Source organism: Symphalangus syndactylus, chromosome 21, assembly GCF_028878055.3.
Source record: "Symphalangus syndactylus isolate Jambi chromosome 21, NHGRI_mSymSyn1-v2.1_pri, whole genome shotgun sequence".
NCBI lineage: Eukaryota > Metazoa > Chordata > Mammalia > Primates > Hylobatidae > Symphalangus > Symphalangus syndactylus.
In genome coordinates this window covers 59,791,942-59,807,960 of record NC_072443.2, presented here as the reverse complement: position 1 = coordinate 59,807,960, position 16,019 = coordinate 59,791,942, and the positions used below count along the sequence as shown (strand labels likewise).

Here is a 16,019-nt window from a genome sequence, read left to right as displayed (position 1 = left end):
CCCCAACTGCCCTGCATCCAGGTCTGTGCCCAAGGTCACTTCCACAGAGAGGCTTTCCCGCCTCCAGCTGGAATGACACTGCCACCCCTCCCTGCCCCTTACCCTGCTTGAGTGTTTCTCAGTGCCCCTTCACCATCTGACATTGCTATAAAAGTGTCCATCATAGTCCCCTCACCAGACTGTAAGCTCTACGAGGGCAGGGTCCTTGTTTTATTTGCCGTGGTCTACCCAGGGCCAAGAATAGTGCCTGTTATAGGAGGAGGGTCTCAAGATTTGTGGACGGAAGGAGGGGATGAGGAAGGAAGGGAAGAAGGGGATGAGGAAGGCGGGAAAAGAGGGAGGAAGAAGGGAGGGAGGGAAAGAGAGAAAGAGTATTAGGAAGGAAGAACGGCATGGTGGGTGGGGAAGGACAGAGGGCTGAGTATGTAAAAGTCAAAAGGAAACTGACAGCCCCCAGGCTCCCCACAGCCTTATCCATGTCTGGGGAGCTCTGCTCCTACCCAACCTGTCCTTCCAAGGAATGCAGCCTGCACACACAGCTAGCAGCCCCAGGCCCACGAGACCGGAGGAGGAACCCAGCTTCCTTTGTTCCCATCTACAATGCCCTCTTACCGCTGAGTTTTCATCCTTAAAGAGGTTTTCTCCTTTGGCTTTAGCAAGGAGCTCCCTAGGGCAGTTAAGCCGGTGCTCAGACACAAACTCAAACAAGCTGTTCTTCCTGGAGGGAAGGAGGATGAGGGATGAAAGCACACAGTGTGGCAGGTTAAAAGCACGGCCTTTGCAATCAGACAGACCTGGGGTTGAGGGCTTGAATTGCTACTGGAGGGACCTTGCAAGAGTTCTGTAGCCTCTCTGAGCCTAAGTCTCCTCATCTGTAAAATGAAGCTAGTAAGGATAGTGACAGTTCAGCTCCATTACCTCATTTCATCTTTACCTACAAAGCACTTAGCAAGGTGCCTGACACAGGAGAAACCTTTAATGCGTGGAAGCCCTGACTGACTTAGGGACATAGCAGGATGCTATGGCTCTATTCCTATGGGAAGGGCCCAGTTGTCGAGTGGCTGCTGCACTAGAAAGTGGTGATGGCAGAATTTGAACTGAGGTGTGTCTGTTCTAAAGCCAGTTGGCATCCCGCAACCCCACACTGCCTCTTCCAAGGGAATTCTCCCCCTTCTAAGTCCTGGCAGGTGCTTGCACCGTGAAAGCCCCAACCAACCAGAGTTTCTCTGCAGAAACCAGTCAGGGGCTAAGTCCCTCAGACACCCCCGCATGCCACAGCATTGAGACACTGCCACATACCACATGATGACCAGTTGGATGAAGTGCAACAGCTTCTTCTCCCCCTTGCAGGTGGCGCAGGTCTTATTCCCTCTCCCTGAGCAGGTGCTGCATCTGAGAAGGGCATAGAGTCCGTACCCCCAGATCAGTTGCAGATCCTGGTGGCTTCCAGAGGCTCCCACCTGCACCCCCTTCCTCCTGGAGGTAGACTGTGGTGGGCCTGCATTGTTTGTACCTGCCCACCACCTAGTCCTCCTTCTGCTGGCAGTGCCCTTATATCTCTATGGGGATCACCCTTCCCCCACCCAGCCCACATGGCTCTAGGGCCTGTCCCACACCTTCTGTGACCAGCTTGGGACCTGGGACTGGCCAATCATCTTATTCCATGTCCCAGGTCTCAGTGGCTGATACAAAGATGAGCACATGACCCAGGTGAATGCAGTGAGATCTGTCCCAGGATGTTTGTCACGACTATCGGGGAAGGGACATCGTTTCTCCTGGGATTAGTAAGCTTGGAGCTACTGGTGATCTCCTCTGCCACTACAAGGAACCCCCTGCCTGAGAATGAAGCCCACACAAAGGAAAGCAGAGTGAGAGGTGGAGACAGATTCTTGGTGGTGTTGTTTAAGCACCTGGATCCAGTTGGGCCAGAAGCCATCCCTGAAATACACCCCTGGACTTCATTCTTACCTAGGCCTGTAAATTTACTTTTTTGCCAAAGCCAATTTGAACTGGATTCCTTTCACTTGCAAATGAAAGAAAAATAAGATTCTTTTTCCCAGTCAAAGACCGTCTCTACCAACCACGGTGGAAGGTGCACCAAAGCTTCTCTAACTGGCTTGTCAGAAGGATGGCCTGGGATTTGATGAGGCAAAAGTGTCATGAACCAACCCAACCTTGAGTATTTTTACCCCTCACGGTTTCCTGTTTCCCTTAAAAATTTATAAATACATTAAAGGATAGGATTTACAAAATGCAATGGCCCGGTGTTTGCAAAGCTGTGAGCAGTGATGAAATTTTGTTTATTGTTTAGTCAATCAACCAACTTTCCTTGACTCCTCCTCCATTCAGACCCCAAAATGAGTTACAAATAGGGGTTTGCCCAGGACCTGATCCTCAGAGAGTTAAAAATCTGGCCTTTAGGTGGTTTTTGATATTCTCTTCCCAACCCATAGGCGGGAGAGGTCTCCTTTCCTGGTAACCCCGTCCCTGTGTTTCCTCCCTGCAGTGCCTCTTTCTTCACATCCTTTCCACACATATTGCATGATGAGTTCCAGCCTTGTCCAGAAATGCTAGGCCTTGAGAAAAGCTCACCTACTCTTCAAATAACCACAGAGCACCTACTATATGCAGAGCTCTGGGGACACAGCAGTAACGAGACAGGTGCCTGTTTGCCCTCCAGATGGGCAGGCAACGAAAAGCCAGAAAGCCAGAAAGCGAGAGCACTTCACCGCAGTGCTGGGAGACGCCCCTACCTTCGCCTGCCGGACCCCGCGCACAGCTGACACCTCCGGGACTGCTTGGCTTTGCGCTTGGCTCCACAGCAGGACGGGCAGCGCACCTGCGGACACACCACTGCCTCAGCCCCCGCCGGCCTCCCAGGAAGCAGGGCCAACGGCATCCCAAGACCTGGTTCAAATCCCAGCCTGGTGACCTCCTCCCCCTGGGCCTTAGCCCCTTCATCTGTAAAATGGTGCGGGGTGGACATGGGGTATCTTTGTATCCTTCCAGTTGTAGCTTTCAAAGACTCCACTCCCTAAAATCCCTGTTTCTTTTGAGACATCAGCCTCTCCTGCCTCTTCTCTGATCCCCACAACCCCTGAGACCTGACCCTGACCAAGTGTTGAGAGGAAGCTGGGACAGAGGCGCTGGTCAGGGGCCTGGCACTGGAGACAGGGGAGCTCCTTTTGAGAAATGGCCCCCAGAAAAGGCCTAGGCTGTGCTCCCAGTTGGCTCATGGTGGGCTTCAGAAACATTCCAGGGAAGACCACCGCTGGGACCCACAGGCAGAGCAAGAGTGAGCAGGGGATGCAAACCCAGCAGGCGAGGGGTGAAAGGGCTGATGGAGAAGACAGTTCATGGTGGCCAGTTCAGAGCATGGCCAAAGGACGAGGCTCGAATCAGGACAGCAAAGAACACGAGGAGTTTGGTTTTACCCCCTGGGATGGTAAATAGGCCTGAAGGTTTCTGAAAAGACAACTAATGCCATGACTAATGCCACTGAGGGGCCTGTGCTGGGTTGAATAGTGGCCCTTCCAAGTTCAAGTTTACTGGAATCCCAGAGTGGGACCTCATTTAGAGATAGTCTTTGCAAATGCATTTAGTTAAGATGAGGTCGTATGACCAGGTAGGGCCTAAAACCGATGACGTGTTCTTATTAGAAGCCCATGTGGAGACAAAAAGACATGCAGGAAGAAGGCTGGGTGACAAGGGAGGTGGGGACTGAAGTAGCACAGTCACAAGCCAAGGAACACCAAGGACGGCCCGCAGCTGCCAGAAGTCAGGGGAGAGGAAGGGGATGACTTCCCTCTCAGTGCCTCTGGGAGAACCAGCCCAGCCCACACCTTGATTTTGGACTTCTGGCCTCCAGAACTTTGAGATAATAAGTGTCTGGTTTTTTTGTTTGGTTGGTTTGGTTTTTTGTTTGTTTTTGAGACAGAGTCTTGCTCTGTCGCCCAGGCTGGAGTGCAGTGGCGCGATCTTGGCTCACTGCAAGCTCCGCCTCCTGGGTTCACGCCATTCTCTTGCCTCAGCCTCCCAAGTAGCTGGGACTACAGGCGACCGTGACCACACCCAGCTAATTTTTTGTATTTTTTTTTTTAGTAGAGATGGGGTTTCACCGTGTTAGCCAGGATGGTCTCGATCTCCTGACCTCGTGATCTGCCTGCCTCGGCCTCCCAAAGTGCTGGGGTTACAGGCAGGAGCCACCGCGCCTGGCACTGTCTGTTGTTTTAAGCCACCCATTGGCGGTCATGACTTACAGCAGCCGAAGGAAACTAACTTAAGTGTCCTGTCTACTTTGTCTCTCCAAGCCTTCCAAACTTCACCTGCTCAGCACCCACCGCCCTGTACGACAAATGGAGTCACTTGTTGGTTTCCCTGGCTGGCAGGGACTCCCTGATAAGAAGAACCCCAGGCCTCGGTCCTCTAACAGGACCTAGAGGTCAGAGCCAAGCAGGTATTCGGTATATGTTGGTAGACGGATGAGAAAATAAGAGAAAAATTAAAATTGAACTGTCAAAGTGAAAGTGTCATTAGAGACCGCACAACCCCACTTTTTCATTTTATAGACGGGAAAATGGAGGCCCAGAAAGGGAGGATGACTTGCCTGAGATGACACAGTTACTGCAGGGAGCCCTAGGCCACCAGCCCAGCCCACTGTCCCCAGGATCCCCCTGCCACCACACCCTCACTGACTCACCAATGGTTCACAGATGACTCACCGTGCCCGCCCCGTGGCAGCTGCTGCACTTGTACCGCCCACGCCCGTGGCATTTGTGGCATTCCTGAAAGTGCAACACTTTCTTGGGATCTAGTTTCCCAAGGTCCACTTCTCCCACACCCATAACATCACCATCTAAACCGAAGGTGCAGCGGCTCAGGACCAGGATAGGAAGATGGCACAGGAAAGAAATGGCCCTTCCCATTTGACTAAGATTCCAGAAGGCTTGACTGCATCAGGAGATCACGTCACCATTTCCTCTGAGCCTTAGTCCAATCTGGATGCCATCAAGGGGAGATGTGTTCTGGGAGCCCCATATCCTAGCTCACACTCTACAGTTTCCTGCCAGGCTGAACCACAAAGTCTGATGGCATTTGCCCATAAGGTAGCTAATGTGGTGTTTGGGAACAGAAGCCATTAAAAAATGGACAGGATTTTTATGAAAGGCAATGAGCTAGCTACTAGTGTTTAATCACTAATTTCAAATAGCCTTGCCCCCCTTGAGAGAGGAATAGAACATTTTCTTGACCTCTCAAAGTCCTCTTTATCTTAGAACTCTATAAAAACTCAAAGAGCAAAATTGCACCCTTAAATCCAGTCCAAAAGTGTAAAGCAGGCAGTAATCGGAAAAGAACACAACATGAGCTATCTCAGTCATGTTTTCGTAATCCACTAGGCTCCTCTCCCTTCACGCCATGATTATATGTCCATAAAGCAGGATGGAAGTCAGATTCCATTTCCTTACTGACTCTCATGGAAAATCCCAGCAGAGTTTTAAGTTTTTATTTTATATCAATTTCATTCAGCACTCCAGCTGTTTTAAGCTAAAATAAATTTAAAAAAAAAATGAAAACTACACTCAACCGGTCCAGGAATGTCACTGCTCACTAAAGCTGGTGATGATTTGTAAATCGGATGATCTGTTTGCTACCTGAACACTCCCAGATTTGCTTGGAATTTTATTTGGGACTACATTCCATACACTAGGTTTTATTAAATTATGTTTATTTATAACCAACAAATGAAGCACTGGCCTGAATTTTGGGTTTCCCTTCAAAGGATGAGTTTGAGGAAACATGCAGTGCCGGAAAGCCTCTCAAGGAGAAGGGCAAGTATTCCAGTAATTGTGTTAATCGTGTTACCTTGACCAGTGATGAGTGAGGGACCTGGAACTTCCTGGTGTCTTCCTGAAACATCGGAGGAACCTGAACCTTGATGTCCCAGAGCCTGGGGGAGGCGCCTCTTTGCGGCCCATCCACAGAGTGGTCTGACACAGAAAGGGGTCATTGTAAGAATGACAAAGGGCAGCAGGGATAAACTTCCATTTATCCAGCAAACAGCATGGAGCCTTCAGTTGGTGCCAGGCATGAGTCTAGATCCTGGGGCTACAGGGATGGATAGTCAAGGCCCTCCTTGGAGGCAGTGACAAAGCAACCAAGATTTAGAGAGAGACAGATCTGGGTTTGACTTCTGGCTCTTTTATGTCCTAGCTGTTTGACTTTAGAGAAGTTTCTTACCCTCTCTGAGCTTCCATCCTCTCATCTCTAAAATGGGGATAGTCATGGCACCTACCATACAAGACGGTAGTGAAAATTAAATGGAAGAATGTATATAAAATTGTTAGCACCAGGGATGGCACATACTGAGGGGCTGACAAACAAGAATTGTCATCATTATCATCACCATCCCTTTCACCATCCCATATTCTTCTTCCTCTTGCTCTGTTCAAGGAGACAGACAACACACCATCACAATAAGATGTGATAGGATATGATACATGCTTTGGACAAGAGTTGCACAAAGGGCTCTGAAAACTCAGAAGACTGGCCCATCCTGCTGGGAGGGGAGCAGCAGGAGGAGAAATCCTGAAAAGCTTCTTAAAAGAAGTGACACATGAGCTCAGTCTTGAAGAATGGACCTGAGTCATCTGTTAGAGAAAACAAGTAGGACATAGATCTTCCCAAAGAGAGAAACTTAGGCCTCCAGTGGGGGCTCAGCATAAGGTGGGATGGCAAGGGAAATGGGGAGCACAGGGGCCTAGAGGCTTAGGAGGAATTAAGGGTGGCATGAGGGAGTAGATGAATGCTTAGACACACGTGCTGCTTTACTACCTGGCCCCATGTGGCAGCACCAGACTGTGGGAAAAGCAAATGCTTGGCTCTTTCAGGACCTCCTGCTTCCTGGGCAGGAAGCATTTTCTAAGATAAGCACTGGAAAGTCTCTGAGATGAAAGTCCACCCTCTCATTTTGCAGGTGATAAGGAAGCCAAGGCTCCAAGCAAGAGACCATCTTATTTAAGAAGAGTGCCTGAGCCAAGTCCTGATATTTTCCACCAGCTCTCGGACTTATTTGCCCCCAGTTAAACTAATTTCAGACAATTCACTTACTAGTAAAGGGTTGAAATGTCCACTCGCTTATCCTGGATTCACTAAAGGTCTCCAGACGATACTAAAAGGAAAAAAACAGCATGTTCACACTCGTGCCCCTTATGAAGACAGAGCATTATGCAAAAAGATGAAGCTCTTCCCCTGCCAGGGCTCAGTGGGGAAACTGAGAGGTCCACGCACAACACCCTCAGCTGCTGGAACTGGCTGACAACAGCGATTTCTGTTCCACGTGCCCCCATGTCTGCGGGAAGTCAGCCAGCCCCAGGAAATCTCCCCTGACAGGCTCAAACTAGAGCTAATTCAGTTCCCCATGAATTTATACAAAGATTCTATGAGACAAGCTTCAAAGCAGTAGCTGTCTTTGATAGATGGAGGTCCCTGGAATCTATGGCTTTGAGATTTCCCTTATGGAGGAATTTATCTGCCTGATATCAAGATCTTCCTTCTTGATATTCATCCATAGAGTGACAGAATGGGAAGAGGTCTTGGACATCACTTGCCCTCTCCTTTTACATGTGAGGAAATGGAGGCTCAGAGAGGTCAGCTGACTTGCCCAAGGTCACACAGCCACACAGTGGCCTCTTCTTCCAGATTCCTGCTCTAACCACTGTCTGCAAGGCTCGTCTAATTTCTGTGCGATTATGTGCTCCTCAGAGGATGGCTGGATCAGCAACACTAGGAAATGTGAACGTAAAAGCTGCCCCTCTGCTCTGTCAATACAGGAGACAAAAGTGCCTGCCAGAGGTAGGACTTCCCTGCAGTAATGAACAAACAACTTCTTGGCACAGTCATGATTTTGGGGAGGCAGAGGGAGCTGAAGTCTAGTGGCAAGTAGATGAACCTTTCTCAGCCCATGCCTTGTGGAAGTATGGAGTGAGGACATAGGCTTTGAGGCTACCAAATCTGAGTTTGAATCTCACCTCTGTCACTTCTAGTTGCATCTGCTTGGGAAAATCACTTTGCCTCTTTAAATTTCCAATTTCTCATCTGTAAACCAGTGACAGTGATGCTACTGTATAGAGCAGCCATGAGGATTTGACAAGGCGTGTGTGTAGCATGCGTTCCATGATGCCTGGCATGTTCGAGCTTGTCAGTGGTGTTTGCTGACACCTATCTTTTTTTTTTCCTCTCTGAGTTGGAGTTTCGTTCTTGTTGCCCAGGCTGGAGTGCAACGGCACCATCTCGGCTCACCACAACCTCCACCTCCCAGTTTCAAGCAATTCTCCTACCTCAGCCTCCCGAGTAGCTGGAACTACAGGCACCCACCACCACGCCGGGCTAATTTTTGTATTTTTAGTAGAAATGGGGTTTCACCATGTTAGTCAGGCTGGTCTCAAGCTCCTGACCTCAGGTGATCCACCCCCCTCGGCCTCCCAAAGTGCTGGGATTACAGGCGTGAGCCACCGCACCCGGCCTGACACTTCTTCTTTTTATTATTACTCACAGCCACAGACAAGTTAAGTTGCAGTTGGGATTCAACATCACCACCGCTCACACTCAAACACACTGCCCCCAGGACTCCTTTCCCCTGGCTACATCACACAAACAGGCCTCCACTGTCCCAAAGCCCCCAGCACCCCCAGCCCCTTGGCCAAGGCCCCCCACTGGCCCTGGCCTCTTACCCTGCAGAGGGTCTGCTGCTTCAGCTCCCGGATGACGAGGTCTCCAGCCACTGTGCTGCTGTAGCAGCATTTAGAGTTCACAAAGCTGAGGAGGGCTTCCCGCGCCACCTCCTCCGTCATCACAGGGACTCTGCAGGGGACCGAACAGAGAGGCAGGGGCTTCTGGGAAGGGCCTGTGGACTCATGCAGGCCAGCCAGCCTCCTCAATGAGCAGGTGAGAAACTGAGGCCACAGTAGTGGTAAAGCCCTCAGAAGCCCAACTGGGGAGGGCATCTCCCACAAAGGGGAACATGTGAACAGGTGCCCAGGGTGAGAACGGGGCAGGTTTTCCTAAAGAACAGCCAAAAACACTTTAGTTGAAATGTGGAGCTTAGGAGAAGAGCTGATAGAATCCTGCAACTGAAGAAACAAAACCTTACAGAGGAATTGTACCATTTTATAGATAAGAAAAACAGAGGTCCAGAGAGGATGTCACCCAGTTAAAAGGAGGCAGAGACAGGCTAAACAAGGCTCCTGCCCTTGGGTACCTTGACCTTGGCCAGAGGAGCTGTTAGCAACATGATGGGAAGACCCCAGCCAGGCACTGGCCAGGGCTGATGGCAGCGCCCATGGAGACTCACCCTGAGGACCGTGGGTGGGACGACAGACAGGGGCCCTAACCTCGGCCCTCTTTCTGCATGCCTCCCCCTCCTCCTGGAAGTCCTTTCCTTGAGGCCATGCCACTCCCTTACTGAAGTCTTTCTGGCCCCAACACCTCCAAGAGGAAAGAATCCTCCTTCCTCCCCTTACATCTTCATGCATTTCTCCATGGCAGCCCTGAGAGCCATTAATCCACAATCCTGCACACTTGTGTCTCCAGCATCCACCAGCCCCGGCACACGGAGTGGCCCGTCTGTCTTCAGATCCATGGATGGAAGCACAAGAGACACTGTGGGCTGGAGAGGCCAGAGGTGACTCCATGGAGGAAGCAGGGGTCTTCCTAAGCATGGAAAGTGGGTGTCCATGGAGGAGAAAGGGGTTGCTTCTGGCAGCAGCAGGGGTTGCTTCTGGCAGCAGCAGGGTCAGAAGCCCCCGGGAGACGCCTCTCATGCTGCCCAGGTGAGAGGCTGGATTGAAATGGGGGGCAGCTCCACCTTCTCTCTGCACAAAGCTGGCTGGAAACTCTGAGCTCAGCCCTGAGTCCTCTCAAAACAAGGTGGATATCGGCATTTCCACGGATCTAGACCAGGGTCAGCAAACTTCTGCAAAGGGCCACACAGTGATATTTGAGGTTTCGTGACCCACATAGTCTCTGTCCCAATTACTCAGCTCTGGAGTAAAAGCTGCCAGAGACGATACACAGCCAATTGAGTGTAACTGTGTTCCAATAAAACTTTACTCCAGAAATGTGCAGTGGACTGGATTTGGCCCACAGACAGAAGTTTGCAACCCTGATCTAGACTATGGTTTTCAACCCTGGCTTTGTTGCCAAACCACCTGAAGAGCTTGGTAAAATGTAAATCCCCAAGCCCCATCCCTGGAGGATCTGGTGCAGTAGATCTGGGGTGCAGAGGGCCCCCTCCAGGGATCCTGATGCACTGCCAGGGCTGAGATCCTCAAGGAGGGCTCCTGTGGGGCAATAGTGACATAGGAAATGCACACAGTCACATAGCACAACCTGAAACTCACCTGTGTTGCAGGAACGAGGGCCAGGACCTTTGCTCCAGGGGCCTCCCCGGGGCCTCCAAAGGCGGGAAGAATATCTGTCCTCCTGGAGAAGGGAAGAGTCAGGGGCTGGACAGCCCAGGCCAAAGGAACAAATATTTGTGTGGTGGAAGAAGGAAAGACTGATTGAATGTGAGCAAGAACAGATGAAGAAAAAGTGATGCATTCAATGCATCTAATGCAAAAAGAATGGGGACTCCAAGACCAGCACCATCTAGGTCTTAGAGGGACCTGCTGTGGTCATGGACTGTTCATAGACAGAAGGCCTATGCCCCATTGCTTCCTCTTTCCACCTACCCATGATGAGGGGCTTCCCAGGGTCCCCCCAGGGAAAGGGGAGCTATCTCAGCACCATCTTTTTCCAGAGACATCCCCCCAACCAGCATGAACCCTAGGTAGAAGCCCAAAGACCCAAGCCCCCCTGGACTTACTGCCCCCTTGAAAAAGCCAGTCATAGCTGGGCAGTCTCTCCAGGAGCTCTGTGGGGGGCGCCAGAGGACTCTCGGCCTCAAAACTGAGGTCCTCCAGACCTGCAGAAAGACAAGCATTCCTAAGCCTTGGGCAGGGAGGGGAGGGCTGATGAGGGCTTCACAGGAAGTTGAGAAATGAGGGCGAGTGCATTATAAAAAGCCTCACAATTTAAGCCAGCCTCACTCTGGCATCCTTGGGACACAGAATACATCTGCAGGGCAGGTGATAGTAGCAGCAGTAATAATAGTGATAAGAAATATCAAGAATGCCAGCTCCTATTTGCTGGGTACCTACTCTATGAATATGCATTATTGCATTCATGAATCTGTAATTCACTGTGGTGAATGCATATGGCTTTTGCACCATCATAAAGTAGAAAAATTAATAAGTCCAAACATCCTAAGTTGGGGACTGTCTGTACTTGGAAAGAACATGAACTTTGGAGTTCACTGTGGTGAATTACAGATTGCCACATATTCTCTGATGCTTCCCTTCCGTGGACCTGGGAAGATACGTGACTGCCTCAACCAAGAGAATACAGTGGAAGCATTAAAAGACTGCAGCTTCTTCTGCCTCATGGAGCATTTGTCTTGGAACCCTGAGCTCTAAGTCAGGCTATTATGCTGGAGGGACCATGAGGAGACCCTAAGACTACATGGAAGGAGGTCCAGTTGAGTCCAGCCTTCCAGCTATCCCCGCCAAACCAGCAAAGCCATGCTGGACCCTCCAAGCCATATCAACCACCTGCTGAATGACACTGGATGACCCTAATCAACACCACGTGGAGCAGAAGAATCTCCTGCCTGAGCCCTACCCTAATTCCTGACCCACAAAATCATGAGATACAATAACGTTGTTGTTTTAAGGCACCGAGATGTGGGGTCATTTGTTATGCAGCTTCCTCCAGTGGACAATCTTTGCTCTGGGATTCCCGGCAGACCTGACCAAGACTTTCTTGGAGCCACATGGAGTCTGAGACTCCTCCTACTTAGTCTCCTTCCTTCCCTCTCTCCCTTCACAAATGTCAGACCTGCATTGCAGTCTGAAGACATTCCCTCCTCTTTTCTCTTCCCAGGTATCTTCAAGAAACCCCTTGCACATCTAATGCCATCTTGGTGTCTGCTTCATGGGTGACCCAAACTGGTACACTAACGCCTTCCCTCATTCTACCAATGAGGAAACTGAGGCTCAGAAAGGTTGTGACTTGCCCAAGATCATACAACCAGCAAGTGGTGGCTGGGGCTGGATTCAAACCTAGACTCGTCTGACTCCGAAGTTCATGTTCTTTCCAAGTACAGACAGTCCCCAACTTAGGATATTTGGACTTATGGATTTTTCTACTTTATGATGGTGCAAAAGCCATACGCATTCATTATAAACCAAACATCAAATTTTGAATTGGGCTCTTTTCCTAGGCTAGCAATAGACAATATGATACACTCTCATGATGCCAGGCAGCAGCAGTGAACCACAGCTCCCACTCCACCACTACCTGGTGTATTAAATGCCTTCTTGACTTCTGATATTTTCAACTTATGATGGGTGTATTGGAACATAACCCCACTGTCGGTGGAGTAGTATCTGTACTTTTCCTGAGGCAAAACCATGAAAAAATCATTCACTACATATCTGTTTTCAAAACCTCATCCTAGACTGTCAGGTGTGACATAGATACAGGTTGCCCTGAGATGCCAATGAGGAAAGCATAATATAAGAACTGGTCCCTGAAGCACTGGATGGTTCATTAAACACCTTCCCACACCTGTTGCCTCATCCCGTACTCCCACCTGGGGGTGTGGAAGGCAGCACTTCTGACCCCACTTGACATGAGGCACATGAGGCTCAGAAAGATTAGTCCTGTAATCCTAGGTCCCACAACTGTGGTGTTAGAGCAGGACAGAGGTCCTGGAGGCCTCTGGAACAAGAGGTCTAGTTCCAGCCCACTGGGCCACCCCTTTAAAACTGTTCCTACAACCCCTCACACTGGGAGACAAGAATCCCTTGGCTCTGTTTGTCTAGCGGCCAAGTCAGTCACAGGAGTTGACTTCAAATGGTGCCTGTGAAATGGTCATGGAAGGGGACGCTGTCTCTCTCAGTCACTGAAGCAAACTCAGATCAGACTTCCAGCTGAACTGCCCCATCTCCTAGAGCCTCTTTTTTTTTTTTTTTTTTTTGGTGGGAGGAACCTATTTAAAGCCCGTAGTAGATCTCTCCCTTCACAAAAGTAAAAGTAATATGCCCTGTCCCTTCAAGTTTAATAAAAACAAAAACCAGACAATAGCAGGTTTTGTTCTAAATGAGACCAACCTAGGCTGATCTGGAAGTGGAGCTGTCAGCAGGTGAGGAAGGAGGAAATCTTGAAACACATGGCTGAGAATGATTTAGGGAGCGAAGTGTCGTTAAGACAAATGAACACTCCCCTTTGCCACCTTCCAAATTAGGAATGTCCCTGTCCTCTGAGAATAAGAACTATTATCTGCATCTCTAAGATTTTTTCTCCTTGCAGAAAACCTACAAAGGAAAGTGGGTAGAAGAAGATTTGTGATGTAGAGAGTACCTTTCTAAGCAGGAAAACCCACCTTTGAAAGCAAATGGTTCTGCCAGGAAACAGGGGAGAGATCTGAAATAGATGTGGCTGGGATGCAAAGTGACGTCATCCCAAAGCTTCAGACTGATGCCTGCCAATGTGCATTGAAATCTCCAGTGTGATAATTCATCTGGAATTACTATTAATACCTTAGTTCTCAATATTGCTTTGCTTCTCATTAGTTTAGTAGCATTTGAAGCTATGTTAGCCACCAGGGACCCAAGGGTTAGAAACAATTTTCTGTAAAGAGCCATGTGGTAAATATTTTAGACTTTGCAGGCCATACAATCTCTGTCTCAGTTACTCGAGTTGGCTGTTGTAGTGTGAAGCAGCCATAGTCAATACGCAATTGAATAAGTGAGTGTGGCTTCGTTCCAAGAAAACTTTATTTGTGAAAATAGGTGGTGGGTCCGATTTGGCCCTCTGAGTCGTGTTTAGCCCATCCCTGACTCAGACACTCACCTGTATGTCTGCTTAGACATTCTCCTGGGAATGGGCTTGAGGGGATCAGAAAGGTAGAGGCTGAAACCTGAGGCTTTCTGGGGCAAAGGCCCATGCATGTCCACTGTAGTTTCTGTCAGCTCCATTATCAGAATTAAAGATCAAGGTCAGGGCTGGACTGTAGCCCTGAAATACGTGGCCCAAGCAGTGGAGGAAGGAGGGGATGCCTTTAGGACGAATGAACACCCCCTCTCTACCACCTCCCAAATTGGGAATGTCCTTGTCCTCTGACAATAAGAAATACTATCTGTATCTCTAAGGTCTTTTCCTCCTGGCAGAAAACCTACAAGGAAGGTAAATAGAAAAAAGTTTCATAGATGTAGAGTGCCTTCGTAAGCAGGAAAACACATCTTTGTGAGCCAATGGTCCTGTCACATTTTGACAGGAGTCAGAAACCCAGAGGCAGCATGCTTAGAAACATGGGTTCTGACATGTCACCTTGGGCCCAGGCTCTCTGCATGATGTGACACCATGTAAGCCACACATCCCTGTAGAACTCAACTCCCTCCTATGCAAAACAGAGCAGTTGATATTAATACCCAAGCAATGAGACACTGTGTACATAGTCCTTAGTCCCGTGCCTGGCCTATAACAAAACCCAGTCACTGCCTCAAACCTAAGAATGGTAGGTCTTCCCCTTTCTTTGTGCTCATTTAAGCCAGGAGACAACAGTGAAAATATCAAGCATAGAAAGACTGTCACAGCCCTGTCCCCTGGGATGGTCCCCCACCCACCCGGAAGTCTTGGGTCTGCTGGGGCATCAATACTCCTCTTGATGGGAAGACCGGGAAATACCACATGGCTGCAATGTCCTGCTGGAAACCAAACAAAAGGGGCAGGAAGAGGGTAAGAATGAGAGGTGGGAAACTCAGACTCCATTCCTCAACCAGGAGCCACCCTGACCTCTCAGGGCAGCTACAGTTCATCAGAGCTAAATTAATCTCGCCATTCCATTATGTACAAAAATAAAAGACTCCAGACTGAACTAAGGAGGATGTGTCATTTCCTGTACAGATCTTGATGGGCTCAGCAGGGAATGTGGACGTCACAGGGCATTGTGTGACACCCAGCACGGGGCACTCAGAAGGGGCCACCAGCCACATTGCTGTTCCCATGGTGTTGCAGCTGAGTTTCAGGCAGTCATCCAGCTGGACCACCCCGCCCTAACACACACATTGTGTCTTGTGGCTCCCAAAGGGACACTGTAGGCATGATCTCATTTGTGCTTCATGATAACCAGTTTTCCCTATTTCGGAGAAGAATGAAATGAGACTCAAAGATGTGGTTTGGGGCAACTTGCTCACACACGCACGGCAGAGATAGAAATAGCACTTAGAGCTCAGATCCTGTCTCCAAGCCCAGTGACCTTTTTACTTAGCTGAACACCCTATGGTTCCATGCAAACAGCATCAAGTGAATGTTGAGAAGACTTTGCAAAGACAGTCGCCAAGGTAGTGTTTCAGCTCACCAGCCACAAGATATTTTTCTTTTGTATAGAAAGGAATTTTCCTTGCGGAGAAAGGTATTATTAATGGGTAACCCCTTTAACTTTCTCTTTTTAAAATGTCATTCCCTTGACTTCAGATGAGAAAGGAAATCAATGTCCTTTGCCCCTAATTCCACATTAATCATCTTAAAAGCACTGAAGCGTGCTCAGAGGGCTTCCCATCACCATCTTACTTGAGTTCGTTTCATACGTTGTCTCCTTTGACAGGTGTGAGGGCCCCTTTTGGACAGGGGCCCCTCTCTCCTGTATAAGAAAGGAATGGCATTCAACACTTAAACAAAGAGTGGGAGTACAACAGGCACGCGTAAGTGTTAGGGGAACAAGAAACCTACCACGATGGGCATATTGTCGATATGCACAAATGCCTCATGATTTGAATTATACTTGAGATGGTGCCAAAAAGATTCAAGTGGTCAAACTCAGACACACAAAGTAGAGTGATGGTTGACAGGGGCTGCGGGGAGAACGGAATAAGGAATTATTTAATAGAGACAGCATTTCAGATTTACAAGGTGAAAGG

The 16,019-nt window shown here is 49.2% G+C and overlaps 1 protein-coding gene across 5 annotated transcripts in view; it reads right to left on the bottom strand.

Annotated features, from left to right (window-relative positions):
• SSUH2 (ssu-2 homolog) overlaps window positions 1-16,019 on the bottom strand; it is a 58,810-nt gene that overhangs the window by 5,523 nt on the left and 37,268 nt on the right. For all 5 annotated transcript variants that reach the window (XM_063630474.1, XM_063630475.1, XM_063630473.1 and 2 more), the window contains 9 exons: window positions 10,865-10,963; window positions 10,398-10,479; window positions 8,730-8,859; window positions 7,108-7,168; window positions 5,863-5,987; window positions 4,722-4,784; window positions 2,754-2,839; window positions 1,300-1,392; window positions 613-718 (listed from right to left, as the gene is read on the bottom strand). In XM_063630474.1, coding sequence (XP_063486544.1) covers window positions 613-718; window positions 1,300-1,392; window positions 2,754-2,839; window positions 4,722-4,784; window positions 5,863-5,987; window positions 7,108-7,168; window positions 8,730-8,859; window positions 10,398-10,479; window positions 10,865-10,963 — 845 coding nt within the window. The remainder of the gene's footprint in view (window positions 1-612; window positions 719-1,299; window positions 1,393-2,753; window positions 2,840-4,721; window positions 4,785-5,862; window positions 5,988-7,107; window positions 7,169-8,729; window positions 8,860-10,397; window positions 10,480-10,864; window positions 10,964-16,019) is intronic.